Here is an 18,885-nt window from a genome sequence, read left to right on the forward strand (position 1 = left end):
TAGATTATTTCAGAGGCCACTGACTACCCTGTAGACAGCAGTGTTTGAATGAGGCATGCTCAGCTTTGTATCCAGGAGAGCAGCTCAACGCATGGGAAGTTATGTGGGAGGGACTCAGTTTAGCTGCTCTCATGAGAAGGGGCTCTGGAGGTGGTGGAGACTCAGAGCATGGGTGACAGTTCTCCAGGCCCATGGTGCTTCCTAATTACTATCAGTAGTCTTTGTGAGTGTTAAGAAATAAAGACAGAAGGCTCATTTAGCCGATATTTTTATAAGGATCTTATGGGAGGATTGAAGAGGCACAGATGACATACTAGAACAGCGAGTATCCTTTGAAATGCATTTTAGAATGTATAATTGTCACTGGAGGCAATTTTCCTTTGTAATGTAGTTCTGAAGTCATTATGATCAAAATCAATGGAAGATATAATTCCATATTCACTTTAAAACATCTGATGTGTACAAAATGAAGGAATCTGATGAGGGTTCTCACATGGGTAATCCGAGTATTATAAAAAAGTAGAAAATAATCTTTTAATGCAGTGCAGTTGTACTGACTTTGCAGAATTCACTAGATTTAGGTGAAATTAACAAACAAACAAATAGGTATGTCCAGGTTTCTCTGTGGATTTTGATTTAATAGACGGGGAGTGCTTCTCATAGAACTGGGTTTTCAGAGGCTCATTATTCTGATGTGCATCCTGAATGAGATCTACTGCTCTGAAGCACCAGGTCACAGAGCTGGAAGAGGGGAAGAGAGACCATGGGGATCCCCATCTAATTTTATGTGTCAACTTGACTGGGCCACCCAAGGAGTGCGCATATACTTGATCAAAAGTTATTCTGGGTGCTGTGAGGGTGTTTTGGATGAGACTAATATTGGAATCGGTAGCCTGAGTAAAGCTGATTGCCCTTTCTAGGGTGGGTGGGTCTCATCTAACCAGTTGAAGACCTGAAAAGAACAAAGTGCCTGACCATTGCACAAGTAAGAGGGAATTCCTTCTGCATGACTGCCTTTGAGCTAGGTAGGACACCAGATTTTTCCTTCCTTTGGACTTGAACTGAAACGTCAGCTCTTCCTGGGTCTTGAGCCTGTTGGACTCAGACTGGAACTATACCAGAAACTCTTCTAGTTCTCAGGCCTTTTAACTTGGATTAGAATTTACATCACTGGCTTTCGTGGGTTTCCAGCTTACGGACTGCAGATCTTGGGAATGGTTAGCCTCTGTAATCACAGGAGGCATTTCCTTATAATTATCTATCTATCTATCTATCTATCTATCTATCTATCTATCTATCTATCCATCCATCCATCTGTCTTCCCATCCATCTATCATCTATCTATCTATCTATCTATCTACCTATGATCTGATCTAGATCTCCTCACTGCAGGTCCTGGCTTTTTCTACTCAACAAAATTTTCTTTTTTGTTGGTTATATTATTGGTGCCAAAATAACTATGCATACTCATAGTTAGTAACATCAATTACGACATGAAATACATACTTTATTTGACGTGCTTTTCATATTGATTAGGATAATGAGTTAAAAATAATTTTGTTATGTATTGTAGAAAAAAGATTGTGTTAAAAGAAAAGTATTTGATATTAGGTGATTTAGTTTTTGGAAGAAAACCACATCCAGTTACAGAGGAGAATAATCAGGATTCCTCCTATGCAGAGGTGATCTGGGAAGTTGAAGAAATTTAAGGTCCAGTCCCCTGTCACACATGGGCCCCTTTTTAGACCTGGGCAGCAGTCTTAGCAAGGTGTAAATATGACCATATGTTTTGGTGTCATTTGCAAAAGTAAGATAATTGAGACACACTTGTTTAAACCTCTGTCTCTTTCCTTTCTGATATTCTCTCCAACACCCTGGTCCTCTTTTCTGTTGGACATAGAGTAGCTGTGGAAAAATTTGGGGTCTTGCCAAGTGTACATGCAGTTGGTATACAGTGAAATATTTTTATGGATTTGTTTATTATGTATACCTAGTCGAAGTTCTTTCCTCTCAGAAATATATTTGATAATGTACCATACTTTTAATTAAATAAAGTCACATGAAAGATAAATTTTTAGAAAATCCATATTTGTGGATTACAAACTTCAAAGAGTGAATATTCCAAAGAACAAAAAAGCCTGTGTGTTATGCTGTGGGTTTATTTATCCCAATTTCATTCAATGAAAAAGATAAACTATTCTGGAAGACTAACCCCTATATATAAAAATATTATAAAATCAGTTATACTAAAAGTTGATACATAGTCCAAAATTTGGAGGAAATCTAATTTTTAGTTATTAAGTAGTTATTGTTATTAACTTAAATATTATTTTTAGTATTTGTGATATTTTATGGCATTTTACAGCTTTCTAATATTTGTGAATTGTTGTTTTCTCATTTTCAATAAATATTTATTTTCATTCTTAATTTGCTCTGTCCCCAAATTGTAGATAATTCAGGCTCTGTAAAACATGAATTTACTCATGGTCCTCTGCCTTCCCTTCGCTCGACCTCCGAAATTCCGCCAGGTGGCGGTGTTCTGCACAGCCCTGAAAGGTCCACACTGTTACAACATCTCTCAGGTATTAGGAGGAATTGTTTGCGTTTTATCTCCTCCCCAGGGAGTAATGCCCTTGAGGACAGAGACCCTTTGGGGGCTCCTCCAATGCTCCAGGGTATGACTTAGTGAGGAGGGGTCAATGGGTACTTGAGCATGGACTTAAAGAAGGTGGATAATGAATGTCTTAGGGCAAGGGAAGAAAAGTTGCTGGAAGATTAGACTTTGGCCTATTTTCCATTGTTCTCCTCCCCCTTCCCCCGCTAGAGATGGCTTTTGCTGATTCTAAGATATCACATTATTTACACAAAAAGGCACAAAGTTCCAAAGAAGAAAAGTGGTTTTGTCAGCTCTTTGGTTGTGGAAAAGATTTGCACAACTCAGGCTCCAGCCTCCAAAGATTTCAAAATGCCATATGCTAGGGGAGAGCAGGGATGCAGTCACAAACTTCAAGTCACCAAATCTAAAAATTAGGGAAGACGGAGTATTTCCAAGAATATCTTGTTTACATAAAAAGTAAATAGCACCATATGTGTGCAATTAAACAAATCATAGGTTTAACTATCATTTTAATATTAACATAGAGTTGGGGAGCTGTGAAATCCTCAAGTTCACTTTGAATCACAATCTCAATGTTAAGTGACAAAATACAGAGAGAAGTGAGTGACTGAGCTTTTGGGTTTTTACTGAAATAGTGGTACCAGTGAGACAAATGACAGCAAAACCTCAGTTGGGCTTCAGATTGCTTAAGAATGCTCCTAACAGAAGTTCTTTGAGATTTAAATTTAAATTAGAAGGCATAATTGCTGTAATTCTTTTGATTAGAATTGTCTTTGCTCTTTACATATATTTAACACCTTTAATGAGGTTTATTTCACATACTGTACAGTTAACCCATTTAAATAGTACATCATTCAGAGGTTTTTAATATACTCACAGTTGTGCAATCATCACCAATATCAATTTTAGAATATTTCATCACTCCCAAAAGATAAACCCTATATCCATTAGCAGTCACTTCGACTGTCCCTCCCACCCCCATAGCTTTAGGTAATCACTAATCTAATTTAATACTATAGATTTGCCTAGTTAGGACATTTCATATAAACGGAATTTATGAGTGGTTTCTTTCAATTTATGTAGGTTTTTGAATAGGATTTTTATAATCTGTTATTCTATCAGCTAGTCCTATCACTACTCAAATAAAGAACATAAATTGATGCAGATTTTTTATGAAAACCTCACTTAGAAAAAAATAATAGGTCTAATTTTCTCTTTGCCACAAGAAAAATATTAACATTGAGCTCTTTTATACATGCTTAAAGCAAGAGATAAACATTTTCAAATATTATTTTTCTTAAATGAATACTTTGGTTTTGACAAGAGTGCAGGCAACTATCTCATGTTTAATAGAGAAGGACTAAGTCAGAAAACAAAGAAAGACATTTAAATTTATGAGGTGTTGGAGAAATGTAAGATCTTTCCTTATTACCAGTGCCAGCACTAATTTTTTTTTGTGTGTGTGTGAAATTAAATAACATACTTTAGCTCTAATCAAATATATTCCAATGTGATTTTTCTTAGTTTTATACTATAGTAATTATGTGCAGCTTCAGGCAATATTTAATTAAAGATTAGACTATGCTAATCCTAAAAACTCTGTTTATCTAGAAGTAAAAATCGAAAACACCTTTCCTCGATGCCTTCAGGCTACCTAAGGCCTCCACTGTGATGCCCTTCGGGACTTACCCTGTTCAGGGCACACACTCCTGTATCTGGGACTTTTCCTGGCCCTTTGGCCCTTGAGTTCTGTCCAATTCCTTCACGATTCTGTTTACTGCTTTCCACAGGGCAAGTGAATTTAGCAAATTCATATTAATGTGCTATTTACATTTCACATCATCTCAACTATCACTCTCAATGCTTCCAATTCAAAACTACTTTACTAAAACTGTTCCAGTCTAGTGGCATTCAATGAGGATTAAAATTTCCAATAAAGAGAAATATGCTGTTTTACCTTAGAGGTATATGATTTAGAAATTTCCTATTATCATTCTCAAAATATTTCCCTTGCAAAACATGTTTTCTTATGAACAGAGAGCAATCATATCTCTATTCTTAGGCCAAAATCCCAGGTTAATCATGTTCATAACATGACAGAAACGGTAAAGAAGAAACCTGTCTGTTTAGATGGTAGAATTCTTAGGCTCAGTCTGCAATAGTGCCAGGCTCATAGTAGGTGGCCAATAACTAATACTTGAATGGAAAAGTGGAAAGATAAAGTAATAACTAATACTTGATTGAATGGAAAAGGGGAAAGATAAAGTACATGCCTTCTATTTCAACCTTCTATGAGGTTGTGAGAAAAAGTAAAACCAAAATGTGAAGAGGGCACAATTGTTTATATTCATTTGGAATATGATTTGGTGTGTTCTTTATTTGATTATATTTTATATGTTCTAAGCTAATACTTATAAGATAAACCCAGTTTTCACACAATGATTCTTTCAGGAGTTATTAATTGAAGAAATTTAGTGCCCTCTGAACTTCACGTTTAATTCAGTTATTTCTTTAACAGAGTAAGATGTTTCTCTGGAATATTATTAAAAATTCATCTGTATTTTAAATATTTAAGCAATGGAAATTCTGTTAAATAGATAACTTCTGTAAATTTATGAATTACTAAAAATTTGCTCATATCTAATGTTTAATCCTGGTAGTCATAGGTAGGTATAGGAAAAACTATTTTTAGCAGTGATGGACCATATTTGTTTTTATTTTATTTTTTCAAAATATATTTTTATTGATTTCAGAGAGGAAGGGGGAGACATCAATGATGAGAGAGAATCATTGATTGGATGCCTCCTGCACACCACCTACTGGGGGTGGAGCCCACAACCCAGACATGTGCCCTTGATTGGAATCAAACCTCAAACCTGTCAGTCCGCAGGCCAACACTCTATCTACTGAGCCAAATCAGCTGGGGCCATTTTTATTTTTCAGTATTGATCTATTCAAGTACAAAACAGTTGTTCTGGAATTATGAGTCTTGTAGCCTGAGGTTATTTTTCTGTGACTTAGCAAGGATTCAAGTACCTTAGGAAAATTCTCTTTGTTCACATTTGAGTCTCTGACTTTAGGCTTTCTCTGATCACAACAGTAATCACTTTACTAAAGAAATAAGACAAGTGATAAATCAAGACTATACTTTCAAATTTATCAAACAATGAAAGTATCCTATATAATAAAAGGCTAATATGCAAATGACCGAATGGTGGAATGACCAGTCACTATGATGTGCACTGAACACCAGGGGGCAGACACTCAACGCAGGAGCTGCTCCCTAGTGGTCAGTGTGCTCCCACAGGGGGAGCGCCGCTCAGCCAGAAGCCTGGCTCATGGCTGGCGAGCACAGCGGCAGTGGTGGGAGCCTCTCCTGCCTCCATGGCAATGCCAAGGATGTTCGATTGATGGCTTAGGCCCACTAAGCCATCAGTCGGACAACCCCCCAGGGCTCCCAGACTGCCAGAGGCCACAGGCCAGGCTGAAGGAGTCCCCCTAAGTGCACGAATTTCATGCATCAGGCCTGTAGTATCTTATAAAAAGTGGAGGATGTCATTTGGAGGTAAGCAAGGATAGAAGAAATAAAAAGGCCAGAAGAGAAAAGAAAAAGTAATTTAAACTATACATCCTTGACTTAAATATTAACAAATAGGGTGTCATATATCCATTAAAATATTGTCTCTGTTTTATTTTAGACTGAGCATCACTCGGTATTTACAGCTAATGTTTATGAACACTTCCAGCAACATTGTAGGTTCCATGTGCCTTACAAGCCCTTAATGTAATTGATTTCAGTTAATCAGCACATGAAGTCTAGAAGGGAAACATTATTATACTTATTTTCCAGATGAGTAAACAGTCCCAGAAAGTTTAAGGAACATGCTGAAGGCTACAGAACTAGTAGATGGCAGTGTCAGAACGAAAACTCACACCCTGACCACTTTGTGATGCGTCCTTCCACTATCAAAAATCAAGCAGCTATTTTAAATATTTGTTTTTCTATTGTTTTGAACTTAATTATTTTGTCTAGTTTTAGGAACACAATTCTCTACGCTAGAATACTAAGCAAAAATATAAAAATCAAGCAAAAAAGCTACATGATGGGGCTAAATAATGATACCCTACATGATGATAGGAGTGCTTCATTTTATCAATACATGGGAAGATATTTTAACCATGAATATCATTCCAACAATTTAAAAATCATCTAGCATCCTTAAAAAGGCCATGATCATTTGCTTTACAGGAGCAGGTTTCCTGTAGCTGCACATTAGGAAATTTGAAACTGAGCCTCTAGGGTAAGAATGTAAATAAACAATGCAATTATTATTGCTCAGACATTGTCAATTCATGCCCTGTAGATAGAGAAATAAAATGGAAATTGATAGGCATCAGAGTAGCCAATGTCTTTCCTTGCTGTGACCTTTCTAAGCAAGTCTCTGAACTGGTTTTATTCTCCTTAATAATCTCCTGACAGAAGCTAGCCATTTTCCTGACAGGTTTAAAGCCTTGTTTGTTTGTTTGTTTGGTACCAGTGACTTTTGTAAGGTTATACCACTATCCTGAACACAGGTTGGTATTTTTCTTCATGCCTCTGGGCCTTTAAATTTTCCATTCTTGTTTTACACTCTATCTTCTTCTGAGTCAAATTCTGGCCTCCACCAAGATTTATTTAATCTCCATCCTGTATATAATCCAAGGTTAGTAGAAACAATTGCCATTCGAAAAGCCTCCTTAATTTTGACCAACCTTGAAGAGAGAGGGAAGGAGGTCCTTCTGTTTTATTTTGGGGTGGTGTGAGGAGGAGAACTGAGGTAAACATGAGTTATTTATAAGAAACTCAAAGGAAATGTGCCCGGTTCTAGACCAGAGCCACTTGAAATTTTCCTTGTAAGTGTTTTTGAAGTCTGGTCATAAATAATTATTGGAAACTAAGTTTCAAATAATGCTCAAGACTGTACTTTGACCTTTATCAAATCTTTTGGGAATTTCTTTCCTCTACCATAAATGTCTAATAATTTTTCAGTGAAAAGGTCAGGTGAATTGAAGATTCTCATGCAATCGATCCATAAGCATTGACATTTGTTTTTGTATTTGGACAAATGTTCATGCTGGACTTTGACTCACTGAGATATTTGAGTAATCGATCCTTTCAGCTGCTGCACACCAGAGAAATATTCTTCCTCTTCTAGAAGAGAAGGTGTAAGCCACAGATAGAAAGCTGCACCTAAGTGCACCTCTGATGTTGCTGTCAAAACTCGAAACAATACATTTGTCAGGTATCATAAAAGTTTAACCTTACCGGCTGACTAAAAACATTCTAACATATTGGAATCATAATATATTTATAGCGCACAGTGGAAAAGCATGTTTTACCTGGATGTTTAAACTGTCTCAGTCAGAGTATAAATAAAATTCTGCAGGCATTGGGAATTTCGGTGAGACACTGGGAAAAGTGGTGAGAGGAACCAAGCCGACTTTTATCCAGTGGTTCCTGTTCATGTCCCATACATTGGCCATTGGTCTAATGTGCTGACCACAAATCGAAGACAATGTCCCATCTCTGTGGAGTGTCTCCCTCAAGTTGGGAAACACAGATGTCACTGAAATTTGAATTTTATATAATGTTAATGTATATTGTTCTTTTGATTTTTTTTCAACTATTAAAAAAGGACACCATGGGCCGAGATTTGGCTCTCTGGCCATGGATTGCCAACATCTACTCCCCGAAATCAAATTAGCCACTGACTCATGTGAAGTTGACTATATTTTATACTACTTGAGTTACAGAATCTATAAATTTTATTGCATTCGTTTGTCTTTAATCAAAGTGACTAGCACCGTGCCCGAAAATGGAAAGGTATAGTAAATAAATGAATGAATGAATGAATGAATGAATGAGTGAATGATTACATGAACTATATCCATCCAATTGGAATTGCCCAAGAAATGAAGTGTGTCTTCTCAACTGATAAATGTTCATCACTTGAGTGGAGATCATTGGCAAAATATCATCAGTTTTTTATTTACTGTGTTTATTTGACAAATATGGTTCATGAGTACAGAGATAGTCAAAGAAACAAAGAGGAAAGATACACTTATCTAGGGCATGGACAGGTCTCAGGACATTTGTGTTGTTCTCAACTTTTTAGACAAATACAATTTTCTTTTGAAAAATGTTCGTGGAAATGACATATCCATGAACCTTTCTTAGTGGAGACTGTTTGCTGGCCCTTGACCAACTACAAATGCTACATGCCGCTTCTTTGTTTTTTTTTTTTCTTCTGTGTTTAGCTAGAGAGATTGCAGGTGGAAAATACAGTGGAATGGGACCAGAGGGAAATATTTGAAACTGAAAAACAAGGACTGGAGAGAGAAAATAGAAGGCTGAAGGTCCAGATGAAAGAAATGGATGAACTCCTCAAGAGGAAAGATAGATTAAGTGCAAACTCCCAAGGTCCTGATTTCAAGACATCACAAATTGAACTGCAGGAGAAAAACAAGGTACGGTGCTCCTGGGAGACGGGTGTTCTCACTCACTTGTGTGTGTCTCTGAGGTCTAGGTGGAAGCCACCTTAATTTTTACACACCTCCAATCTGAATATTTCCTTTTGTGCAATCTGATGGCTTGCTCTTTTTCTTATTGTGATGTGAAATAATGTTGTTCATGCTTGTGAAACAGTGTGACAAATTTCCTATGAGAATGTCAGAATATGACAAATCTGAGAGTTTCAGGCTTTCCTGTAAGAAACAAAAAAGTGAAAGCAGGGATGGATCTTTGCAAATTTGGTTTCCTGTTACAGCTTCTTGTCAGTGTTTTCTAAACAGTTGATCATATTTTTCAATAAGCATATTTCTCCATGAGTTTGAGTAACTATGAAATAAGCATTTCTCAGTAGCTATGGTTAAGTACTGTGTCTGAATAAATATTTAGATTTAGCTAAAGCTCACTCTTCTCTGCTTCCTTTTTAGTTAGCCTGAGGAAATTATTTTTGAGTCAATTAAATGTCATGGTGCAAATTGTTTTTATAGGTTATGACGTGTTAAAACTAGATTAAATCCACAATTTGACTTCAGGAAACTTAGGTTGTTTTGGAATTGTTTTATCCTAAATCCAATAGACATAGTCACTACCATGATGAGATTTTTAAAAAATATTCTCTCTTGGAATTGCGAATTATGTGTTTTAGTGTCAATTTGCTGCAAAACACAGACGTCCTGTTTCTATTTCTTCTCTTAAAGCATCTATAGCATCTTAATGCACAATTATATTTTTTCACTCAATGCCTTTAATGGCAAGTTAAAAATGTATCTGATAAGTTCATGTTTTTGAGTTGTATAAGTTTTTCATACTCATATAACCTCTAAAAGCTAAATGTCTTATCACTTTTCCTTATTATTTGTTATTCTAGAAGTTTATTGCAAATGCAAATTAAATTGCATTAGTGTTTCATGATTTGTCAATGCAAATATCTAAAGTTAAATGTTATAGTAAGTGATCATAATTTTCTCTTAAGTGGATTCATAAACCATTTATAGTGTTGTGTTTGGTTCTGGCATATATATATGTGTGTGTGTGTGCATATATATATATATATATATATATATATATATATGCCACACACATATATGTATGTATATATACATATATATACACACACACACATTCACACACATATATATGATAATATATAGATAAATTTTTGCAGATTTCTACTTGTGAAAGCACAGAGTTATTTTAATCACCAAAATATCTGTTTCCCTTTGACTCACTTGAACAGAACAAGCATTTATTTATATTACTAGAGGCTCGGTTTACAAATTCGTGCATGGGTGGGGTCCAGCCAGCCTGCCCTAATTGGGCCCATTGGGCCGGGCTGCCCCAGAGGGAGGGGACGTGGGAGGTTGGCAGGTTGGCCCCACTCCCTGGTCGAACTCCTGGTCAAACTCCTGGTCGAGGGGACAATTTGCATATTACCCTTTTATTATATAGGATACTTTGTGTCAGTCATGGCTCTCGATGCTGGTGATGGGAAGGCTAGCAAACCATTCTCCCTGCCCAGCATGCATACAGGAAGATATACTTATAAATATCTGTACAGGAAGATATCCTATCTAATAAGGAGGGAATATGCTAATTGAATGCCCTGCCCTCAAAGATGGCGGCACCTACAGCCACAGGATGGTGGCGCCCAGTCCCCTCAGCCCCACTGGGGCAGTGGGCCCGGCTACTCCGTGTGCCTGCCTCCAGAGTCCCCCAGTTCCCTCAGTCCCCCAGCCGACCAGGGCCAGCCCGAGGTGCAGGCAAGCCTCGGATGGTGGCTGCCCAGCCACCCAGGGCACTCAAGGCTCAGGTAACCAGGGCCGGCCAAGGTTTGCGCTGCCAGCAGTGGCAATAGCAGAGGTGTGATGGGGCATCGCCTTCCCCTGATCGCCGGGTAACCTCCTGCCCCTGAGGACTCCCAGACTGTGAGAGGGGGCAGGCTGGGCTGAGGGACCCCCACTCCAGTGCATGAATTTTCATGCACTGGGCCTCTAATACTTATAAATAATATCAATAGTACATTGTGATGATTGCTAAGTATAAAGTGGAGTGGAAACACCAATGAAGTAATTTATTCTATTTAATTTTGATGCCTTTCTTATTATATCAAAATGTTATAACAATAAAGTATGTCCATTAGGGACCTGTCTGGAGCTGGCATACATGCCATTGGCCTATTCCATCCAGAGGGTCCACTGGGTTCAGACCTGGGCTCTTTGGGGCCCATGTAGTCCTTCAGCTTAGAACTAGACAGAACTTGAACACTGGAAGATTCTGAAAGGTCTGACAGGACCAGTGGGTGTGCTCATCAAATACAGACTATTCCCTAAGTGTATGTCTTTTTGATGGCAGAGAGGGGGTAGTAGTGATTTTTACATTCTTCATTAAGAATTCAGACTCCTTGAACAAAAATAATTATGAATAATTACAAATGAATCAAAACTGCATATAGAATGTGCCAGTCCAGAGAATAGTGGAGATGTTATAATAAAGCCATATTGTAATGTCAGCATTATTTCAATAAAAACTCATCTCTATGTACATGAAATACTATTATATAGGAGTAACATGTATACACAGAACTACCATATTTCTGTATGCATATAAGTACTATTTGTTATGATTAAGACAGTGGAAATAGGTGCTGACATGTATGAGACACTACCGTAAGCACCACTTATCATTAGTCTCTAAGAGGCTTAAGGTATCTTACCACTTAATATTACATCTAATCACATTTGACAAGTGATTGTGGCAGACACAAATCTACATAGAAATCTCCAAATCATAGAAATCTCCATATCAACACACTTTGTTTATTTCTTGAATTTTGAGAATCTCATTGTTCAGTGGAATTTTTATAAATCTTATACAGGAGGGGAAGACTTTCACATATTGTTGCTTTTTTTGTGTGTGTGGCTTTAGTGTAACAGGGAATACATTTTAAAGAAAGTGCCTTTCAATTTTAAATTACACTGTGAATTGAAAGACAAAGATTCCCTTTTCCAAGTGAAAAGTTATTGGAAAACGTTGTCAGTATTCTGTGGGGTAATGCCCTGTGAACTAGTCAATGTGTCTCTCATGAAATGTTCTGGAAACTTGTTTTCTTAAATCATTCTGGCAACCAAATCCCTTCATTCAGGTCACATACAGGGTCATTTTCAGAAAGTTATTGTGACAGAATGGTAACTGATACATCTTGGGAAGATGATGAATTAATCTGAAAGTGGAAAGGCCACCAAAGTCAGTTCTTAATGAATTTGCTTTACTGTCAGGCAATGACATTATATTGAATTCCTAACTAGTACTGTATGAGGAATGTCTCATTCATACTTCTTATTAAATTTGTCCTACTCACTTTTGTTTAGTAGTTTGTAATACTTTTATTTTATTTTATCTTATTTGCTTTTATTTATTTATTTATTATTACTTTATTGATTAAGGTATCACATATTTTTCATCAACCCCCCCCCCCCCCCCATTCCCATCCCAATCCCCCCCACACGCATGCCTCCATCCCCCTGTTGTCCGTGATCACTGGTTAGGCTCATAGGCAAGCACACAAGTCCTTTGGTTGATCTATCTCCCTTGTCCCCACACTCCCCTACCTTCCCTCTGTGGTCTGACAGTCTGATCAATGCTGTTCTTGTTCTTCAGTCTATGTTGTTCATCTTTTCCCCTAGATGAGTGAGCTCATGTGATACTAGGAATACACTTATAGGAACCGAAAATGAGACAAGCAATAATGGTTATGCTGAGAGGCAAATGAATCAGTCTATAGTGAGTTTCTTTCTGGGCCAACAGTTCTTTTGAGTCCCGATTTCTATGTCCAACAGTTGTTCATGTGTACATAACAGCAATGATATTTCAGTTCTGGATGGTGGACAAATGGTGGTAATGCAGGTCCGACCCTCTCTGGTTTGGTCCTGGGCAATCTGCAGTGATGCACATCTGCTGACTGCTAGTTTGTAATACTTTTAATGAAAAAAACTTATTTAGTCTTTTTTTTAGCTTTAATGGTTGTAAAGGAAGTATGAATGAAGCATTATTTTCAAAATGAGGTGAAAGGACTATGAGTTTTTTCTGTAGTGTAGACAGTACAAGTTTTCAAATGCTTCAGTGTATCTCATCACTTACTTTACATATGCTTGTAACATATAATTTACGAAGAACAAAAAAAAAAAGACTATTATGATATAATTTTATAAGAGGTGCAAGTTATCTATTACAGGCTTAAGAAAATTTATTTAAAGTCAGGTGGTAGCTACCCTTTCATTTGTCTATTGATTTATTCAACAAATATTTTCTGAATATTGGGTCCATCAGAGTTTCATTGTAGGTATTAGAAAATAGATAAATAACAGAGAGGATTGGGGGAGAAGACTGTACATAGGCTGTACAGGAGTGACTCCCAGTGGGCTACCATGAACTAACTAGTAAGGGCAAGTAACCACATTATAGACAATTAGCTGTAATCATGCTTAGACTTTGTAGAGAGAGAGACACATTTTCTTGTCTGTTAAAATTAAACCTGAGAAAATATAGATTTAGACCTGAAAAAGGCATCTTCTTGTCGCATGGTAAGATGGGAAAGAGCTGAAGCCCAGAGAGGGGCCAGACATTATGAGCCTCCAGTAAGATACCCCTGGGATTTTCAATTATTTGTGTGTAGGAATTTTCTTCTTCATTTAAGAAAATTTGAATAGTGTTTCCAATAAATTCCAATAAATCACAATTTATTTTTTAATAAATCAAAACAGTTGTGATATTAATAGCAACTATATTCTTTACAAAATGCAGTTTTAAAGGAAAATATAGTTTAAGTAAATAAAAAAATAAACTCTATTTAAAAAAAATGGAATTATATCTAAGTCTGTTAATCATTATTAAGATAGGCTAGTGGCATTTAGCTTTCAGCTATCAAGTATCTACACTAATAAAAGAGAAACATGCAAATTTACCATCACTCTGCTATGCCCACCAGCCAATCAGAGCAAGTATGCAAATTAACCCAACTAAGATGGCAGCTGCTACAGAGCTGGAGCGATCAGGAGGCTTGGGTTGCCTCTGGCAATGGAGGAAGCCAAGCTTCCTGCCCACCCTGGCCTGCCCTGGCCTCTGCTCAAGGCTACAAAGTTTCAATTATAGAAGATAAATAAATCCCAGCTAATATGGCAGCTGCCATGGAGCTGGAGCAAGCAGGAGGCTTGGGTTGCCCCTGGTGATGGAGGAAGCCAAGCTTCCTGCCGCCCTGGTCTGCCCTGGCCTCCGCTCAAGGCTACAAAGTTTCAATTATAGAAGATAAATAAATCCCAGACACCTGCTTCCAGCTGGCCCTGGCCTATGCTTGGGTTTCCGGGGGACGTGGTCGGCCTGCAAACCACCACAGACCCCTCGCCCAGGCTGCCCATGCCCCAAGGGAACCCCCCACCCTGATCTGGGATACCCTTCAGGGCAAACCAGCCAGCCCCCACCTGTGCACCAGTCCTCTATCCTATCTAATAAAAGAGTAATAAGCAAATTGACTGTCACTCCAATATACAAGATGGCTGCCCCCATGTGGTCAAAGATGGCTGCCATAAGATGGCCAGCAGGGGAGGGCAGTTTGGAGGGACCAGGCCTACAAGGGAGGGCAGTTGTGGGCAATCAGGCCTGCAGGGGATGGCAGTTGCGGGGGAACCCAGGCCTGCAGGGGAGAGCAGCTGGGGGGGGGGGGGTGATCAGGCCTGCAAAGGAGGGAAGTTGGGGGCAATCAAGCCTGCAGGGGAGGGCAGTTAAGGGTGACCAGGCTGGCAGAGGAGGGAATTTGGAGGCAACCAGGCCTGCAGGGGAGTGCAGTTAGGGGCGATGAGGCTGGCAGGGGAGGGCAGTTAGGGGTGACCGGGTTGGCAGGGGAGGGCAGTTGGGGGCGACCAGGCCAGCAGGGGAGGGCAGTTAGGGGTGACCAGGCTGGCAGGGGAGGGCAGTTGTGGGGGACCAGGCCTGCAGGGGAGGGCAGTTGGGAGGGAACCAGACCAGCAGGGGATAGCAGTTAGGGGCAATGAGGCTGGCAGGGGAGGGCAGTTAGGGGTGACCGGGTTGGCAGGGGAGGGCAGTTGAGGGAGACCAGGCCAGCAGGGGAGGGCAGTTAGGGATGACCAGGCCAGCAGGGGAGGGCAGTTAGGGGTGACCGGGCCAGCAGGGGAGGACAGTTAGGGGCAATCGGGCTGGCAGGGGAGCAGTTAGGCATCAATCAGGCTGGCAGGGGAGTGGTTAGAAGGTGATCAGGCTGGCAGGCAGAAGCAGTTAGGGGCAATCAGGAAGGCAGGCAGGCAAGCAGTTGGGAACCAGTAGTCCTGGATTGTGAGAGGGATATCCAACTGCCCTTTTAGGTCCAATCCTATCGGGATCGGGCCTAAAAGGGCAGTTGGACATCCCTCGAGGGGTCCCAGAATGGAGAGGGTGCAGGCTGGGCTGAGGGACACCCCCTCCCCCATGCATGAATTTCGTGCACCGGGTTTCTAGTGTTGTATATAAAATAGAAAAGGGAAAGCCATGATGTTCTATATGCGCATGTGGATTATGAGTAGATTTTTCCCCTAAATCTGGGTTAGATGTATTTTATAGTTTTATCTCTATTTGCAGAAACTCATTCCATTATATATATATACTAGAGGCCCAGTGCACGAAATTCATGCACGGAGGGGGGTTGTCCCTCAGCCCAGCCTGTACCCTCTCCAATATGGGACCCCTCAAGGGATGTCCAACTGCCCGTTTATGCCCGAAGTCGGACATCCCTCTCACAATCCAGGACTGCTGGCTCCCAACTGCTTACCTGCCTGCCTTCCTGATTGCCCCTAACCACTTCTGCCTGCCAGCCTGATCACCCCCTAACCACTCTGCTGCCAGCCTGTTTGCCCCCAACTTCCCTCCTCTGCCGGCCTGGTCACCCCTAACTGCCCTCTCCTGCAGGGTTGATCACCTCCAACTGCCCTCCCTTGCAGGCCTGGTCCCTCTCAACTGCCCTTCCTTGCAGGCCTGGTCCTTATCAACTGCCCTCCCTTGCAGGCCGGGTGCCTCCCAACTGCCCTCTCCTGCTGGCCATCTTGTGGTGGCCATCTTGTGTCCACATGGGGGCAGGATCTTTGACCACATGGAGGCAGCTATATTGTGTGTTGCAGTGATGATCAATCTGCATATTATTCTTTTATTAGATAGGACAGAGGCCTGGTACAGGGGTGGGGGCCAGCTGGTTTGCCCTGAAGGGCATCCCAGATCAGGTGAGGGTTCCCTTGGGGCATGGGGCAGCCTGAGCAAGGGGCCTGTGGTGGTTTGCAGGCCAGCCATGCCTCCTGGCAACCCAAGCGGAGGCCCTGGTATCTGGAATTTATTTTCCTTCTATAATTGAAACTTTGTAGCCTGGAGCAGAGCCAAGCCTGGGGCTCCCTCTGAGGCCAGCAGCCATTTGTGTTGGGGTTATAATTGAAACTTTGTTGCCTTAAGCAGTTGGGCCTGGCCAGGGTGTGCAGAAAGCTTTGCTTCCCCTGTTGCCGGCAGCAACCCTGGCCTACTCTCTCAAGCTCCATCCTGCCGCCATTTGTTTGAATTTGTTTACCTTCTATAATTGAATCTTTGTAGCTTGAGTGGAGGCTTAGGCCTGGCAAGGGCAGGCGGAAAGCTTGGCTTCCTCTGTTACATAGGAAACCTTGCTCTCTGTGGCTGTAGCCATCTTGTTTTGGATTACTTTGCATACTCACTCTGATTGGATGGTGGGCGTGGCTTGTGGGTGTGTCGGCGGTATGGTCAATTTGCATATTTGTCTATTATTAGATAGGATATATATATATATATGTGTGTGTGTGTGTGTGTGTGTGTGTATACACATACATACATACATACATACATATATATATACATATGTATATATATATATATATGTATGTATGTATATATGTATGTGTATATACATATATATATATATGAACTGAGTGGCCAGATTATTATGATCTCTGAATGCATAATAATCTGGCCACTCAGTGTATATCCTATACAATAAAAGGCTAATATGCAAATTGTCTCCTTGACCAGGAGTTCGACCAGCAGGCAGGCTGGCCAACCGCCAATGTCCCCTCCACCTGGCCAGGCTGGCCAGACCCCATCCATGCACCAATTCATGCACCAGGCCTCTAAGATAATATACATACAATGAGTGGCCAGATTATTATGCATTCAGAGATAATAATAATCTGGCCACTCAGTGTATATATCTTATAAATGTCATAATATTAAATAGTTTGTACATGTATTAGTTTCCAATACTTAATATATTTAAAGTGGTATGAAATTTGTTCATTCAGTATGTATATAAATATTTGGAAGAAATACACAGGAGAAGAAGCATTGCAAGTTTTCTTATATTGACCACATTCTTATTAATAGAAATCCAGGCTTCTTTAGGGAAAAACCTGGGAGAGATAAATGTAGCTTTCTTATCTGTTTTTACCCACGCTGAGTTGAAAATCATTGGCTTTCTCATAAACTCTACCAGGTATATATCAGTAATTAATTACAAAAAAATGGAAATTTACATTATTTCAGTGTCTATAAAAAGTACTCATTTTGTTCCAGTTGTGATTATACTGGGATTTTGGGGGATTCACTATACATGTTCCATCCCTATGTCATATTGCCTTCTGACCCAAAAAAAGGAAAATGGAAAGTCTGTTAAATTAAAAAAATAAAAACAAAATAAAACCCCCAAACCACACACTATTTTTTGTCCCTCATTCTGTTCTGTTTTAATAAAAACCTAGGGAATTTGACTCTCTAGATAATCTTGCCAGATATCTTATTTATGTTTGAATGCACAGTAAATGTACATTTTATATCTCTGTGACAAAATACCATACACATGATGCCAAGTGTGAATGATGCTAAAACAATAGTATTCCGAAAACAGATGCCGTTAACTAAGCACTTAGTACAGACCACAGCTTGTGCTAGGTATGGAACAAACATGGCATCATATAAAGTCTACGGGTAGTATTTTGATCATTCTCATTTTATAGCTTATAAACCTGAAATCTTGTGAGGTTTGGTAACACGGCCCAGAAATAAAGGACCAGGTTTGCACTGAGAAACAAAGACAAGCATTATTTTAATTACCTGTGAACCAGAAGTAAAGAGTTAGATTTGCCCTGGGTTTCAATTGAATTAAGTTGATTGTCTTTATATTGCCTAGAAAATAATATCGCACATGAATAGCCAGCAACACGGAGTACGTGGTGTCCCGAGACGGGATGGCCTGCATTTGCAGTGAAGGAGTTCATAGTAATGAACATCTGGATTCTGGGGGGATGCTGTTAACTTACTATGACAAGGGATATGGTCCATCAGCAGCACAGCCTACCGTCTGTCCCAGCGCTGCCTTCGCCAAGTGTATGGTGTGTGATTACCAAGGAATTCTCCTAGGAGTGAAATTACTGAACTGTTTTACCAAAAGCAGGCCTAACCTCTGGCACAGTCTCTGACTCTGCCCCTGTTCTCCCTCCTTCCCTCTAACACTTACCAGCTCTATTTCTATTTCACTCTTCTTATACACCCAGAGGTGGTAGGAGCTATCAGTCAAAGTGCAACATCCAAGTAGGCTGGACTCACAGCTATTCAAATTGGAAAGAAAATGTCCACGTGAGAGGAAACAACAGGTGGATCCACTGACGAGCTCCCCTCCCCTCACTATTGG

The 18,885-nt window shown here is 39.9% G+C and overlaps 1 protein-coding gene across 1 annotated transcript in view; it reads left to right on the plus strand.

The window, feature by feature from the left end:
- Positions 1-18,885, plus strand: part of CCDC102B (coiled-coil domain containing 102B) — a 128,599-nt gene that overhangs the window by 56,344 nt on the left and 53,370 nt on the right. Inside the window, exon 5 of the mRNA XM_028139352.2 lies at positions 8,915-9,124. Within this exon, the coding sequence (XP_027995153.2) occupies positions 8,915-9,124 (210 nt within the window). The remainder of the gene's footprint in view (positions 1-8,914; positions 9,125-18,885) is intronic.

Source organism: Eptesicus fuscus, chromosome 12 (genome assembly GCF_027574615.1).
Source record: "Eptesicus fuscus isolate TK198812 chromosome 12, DD_ASM_mEF_20220401, whole genome shotgun sequence".
NCBI classification, from domain to species: Eukaryota; Metazoa; Chordata; class Mammalia; order Chiroptera; family Vespertilionidae; genus Eptesicus; species Eptesicus fuscus.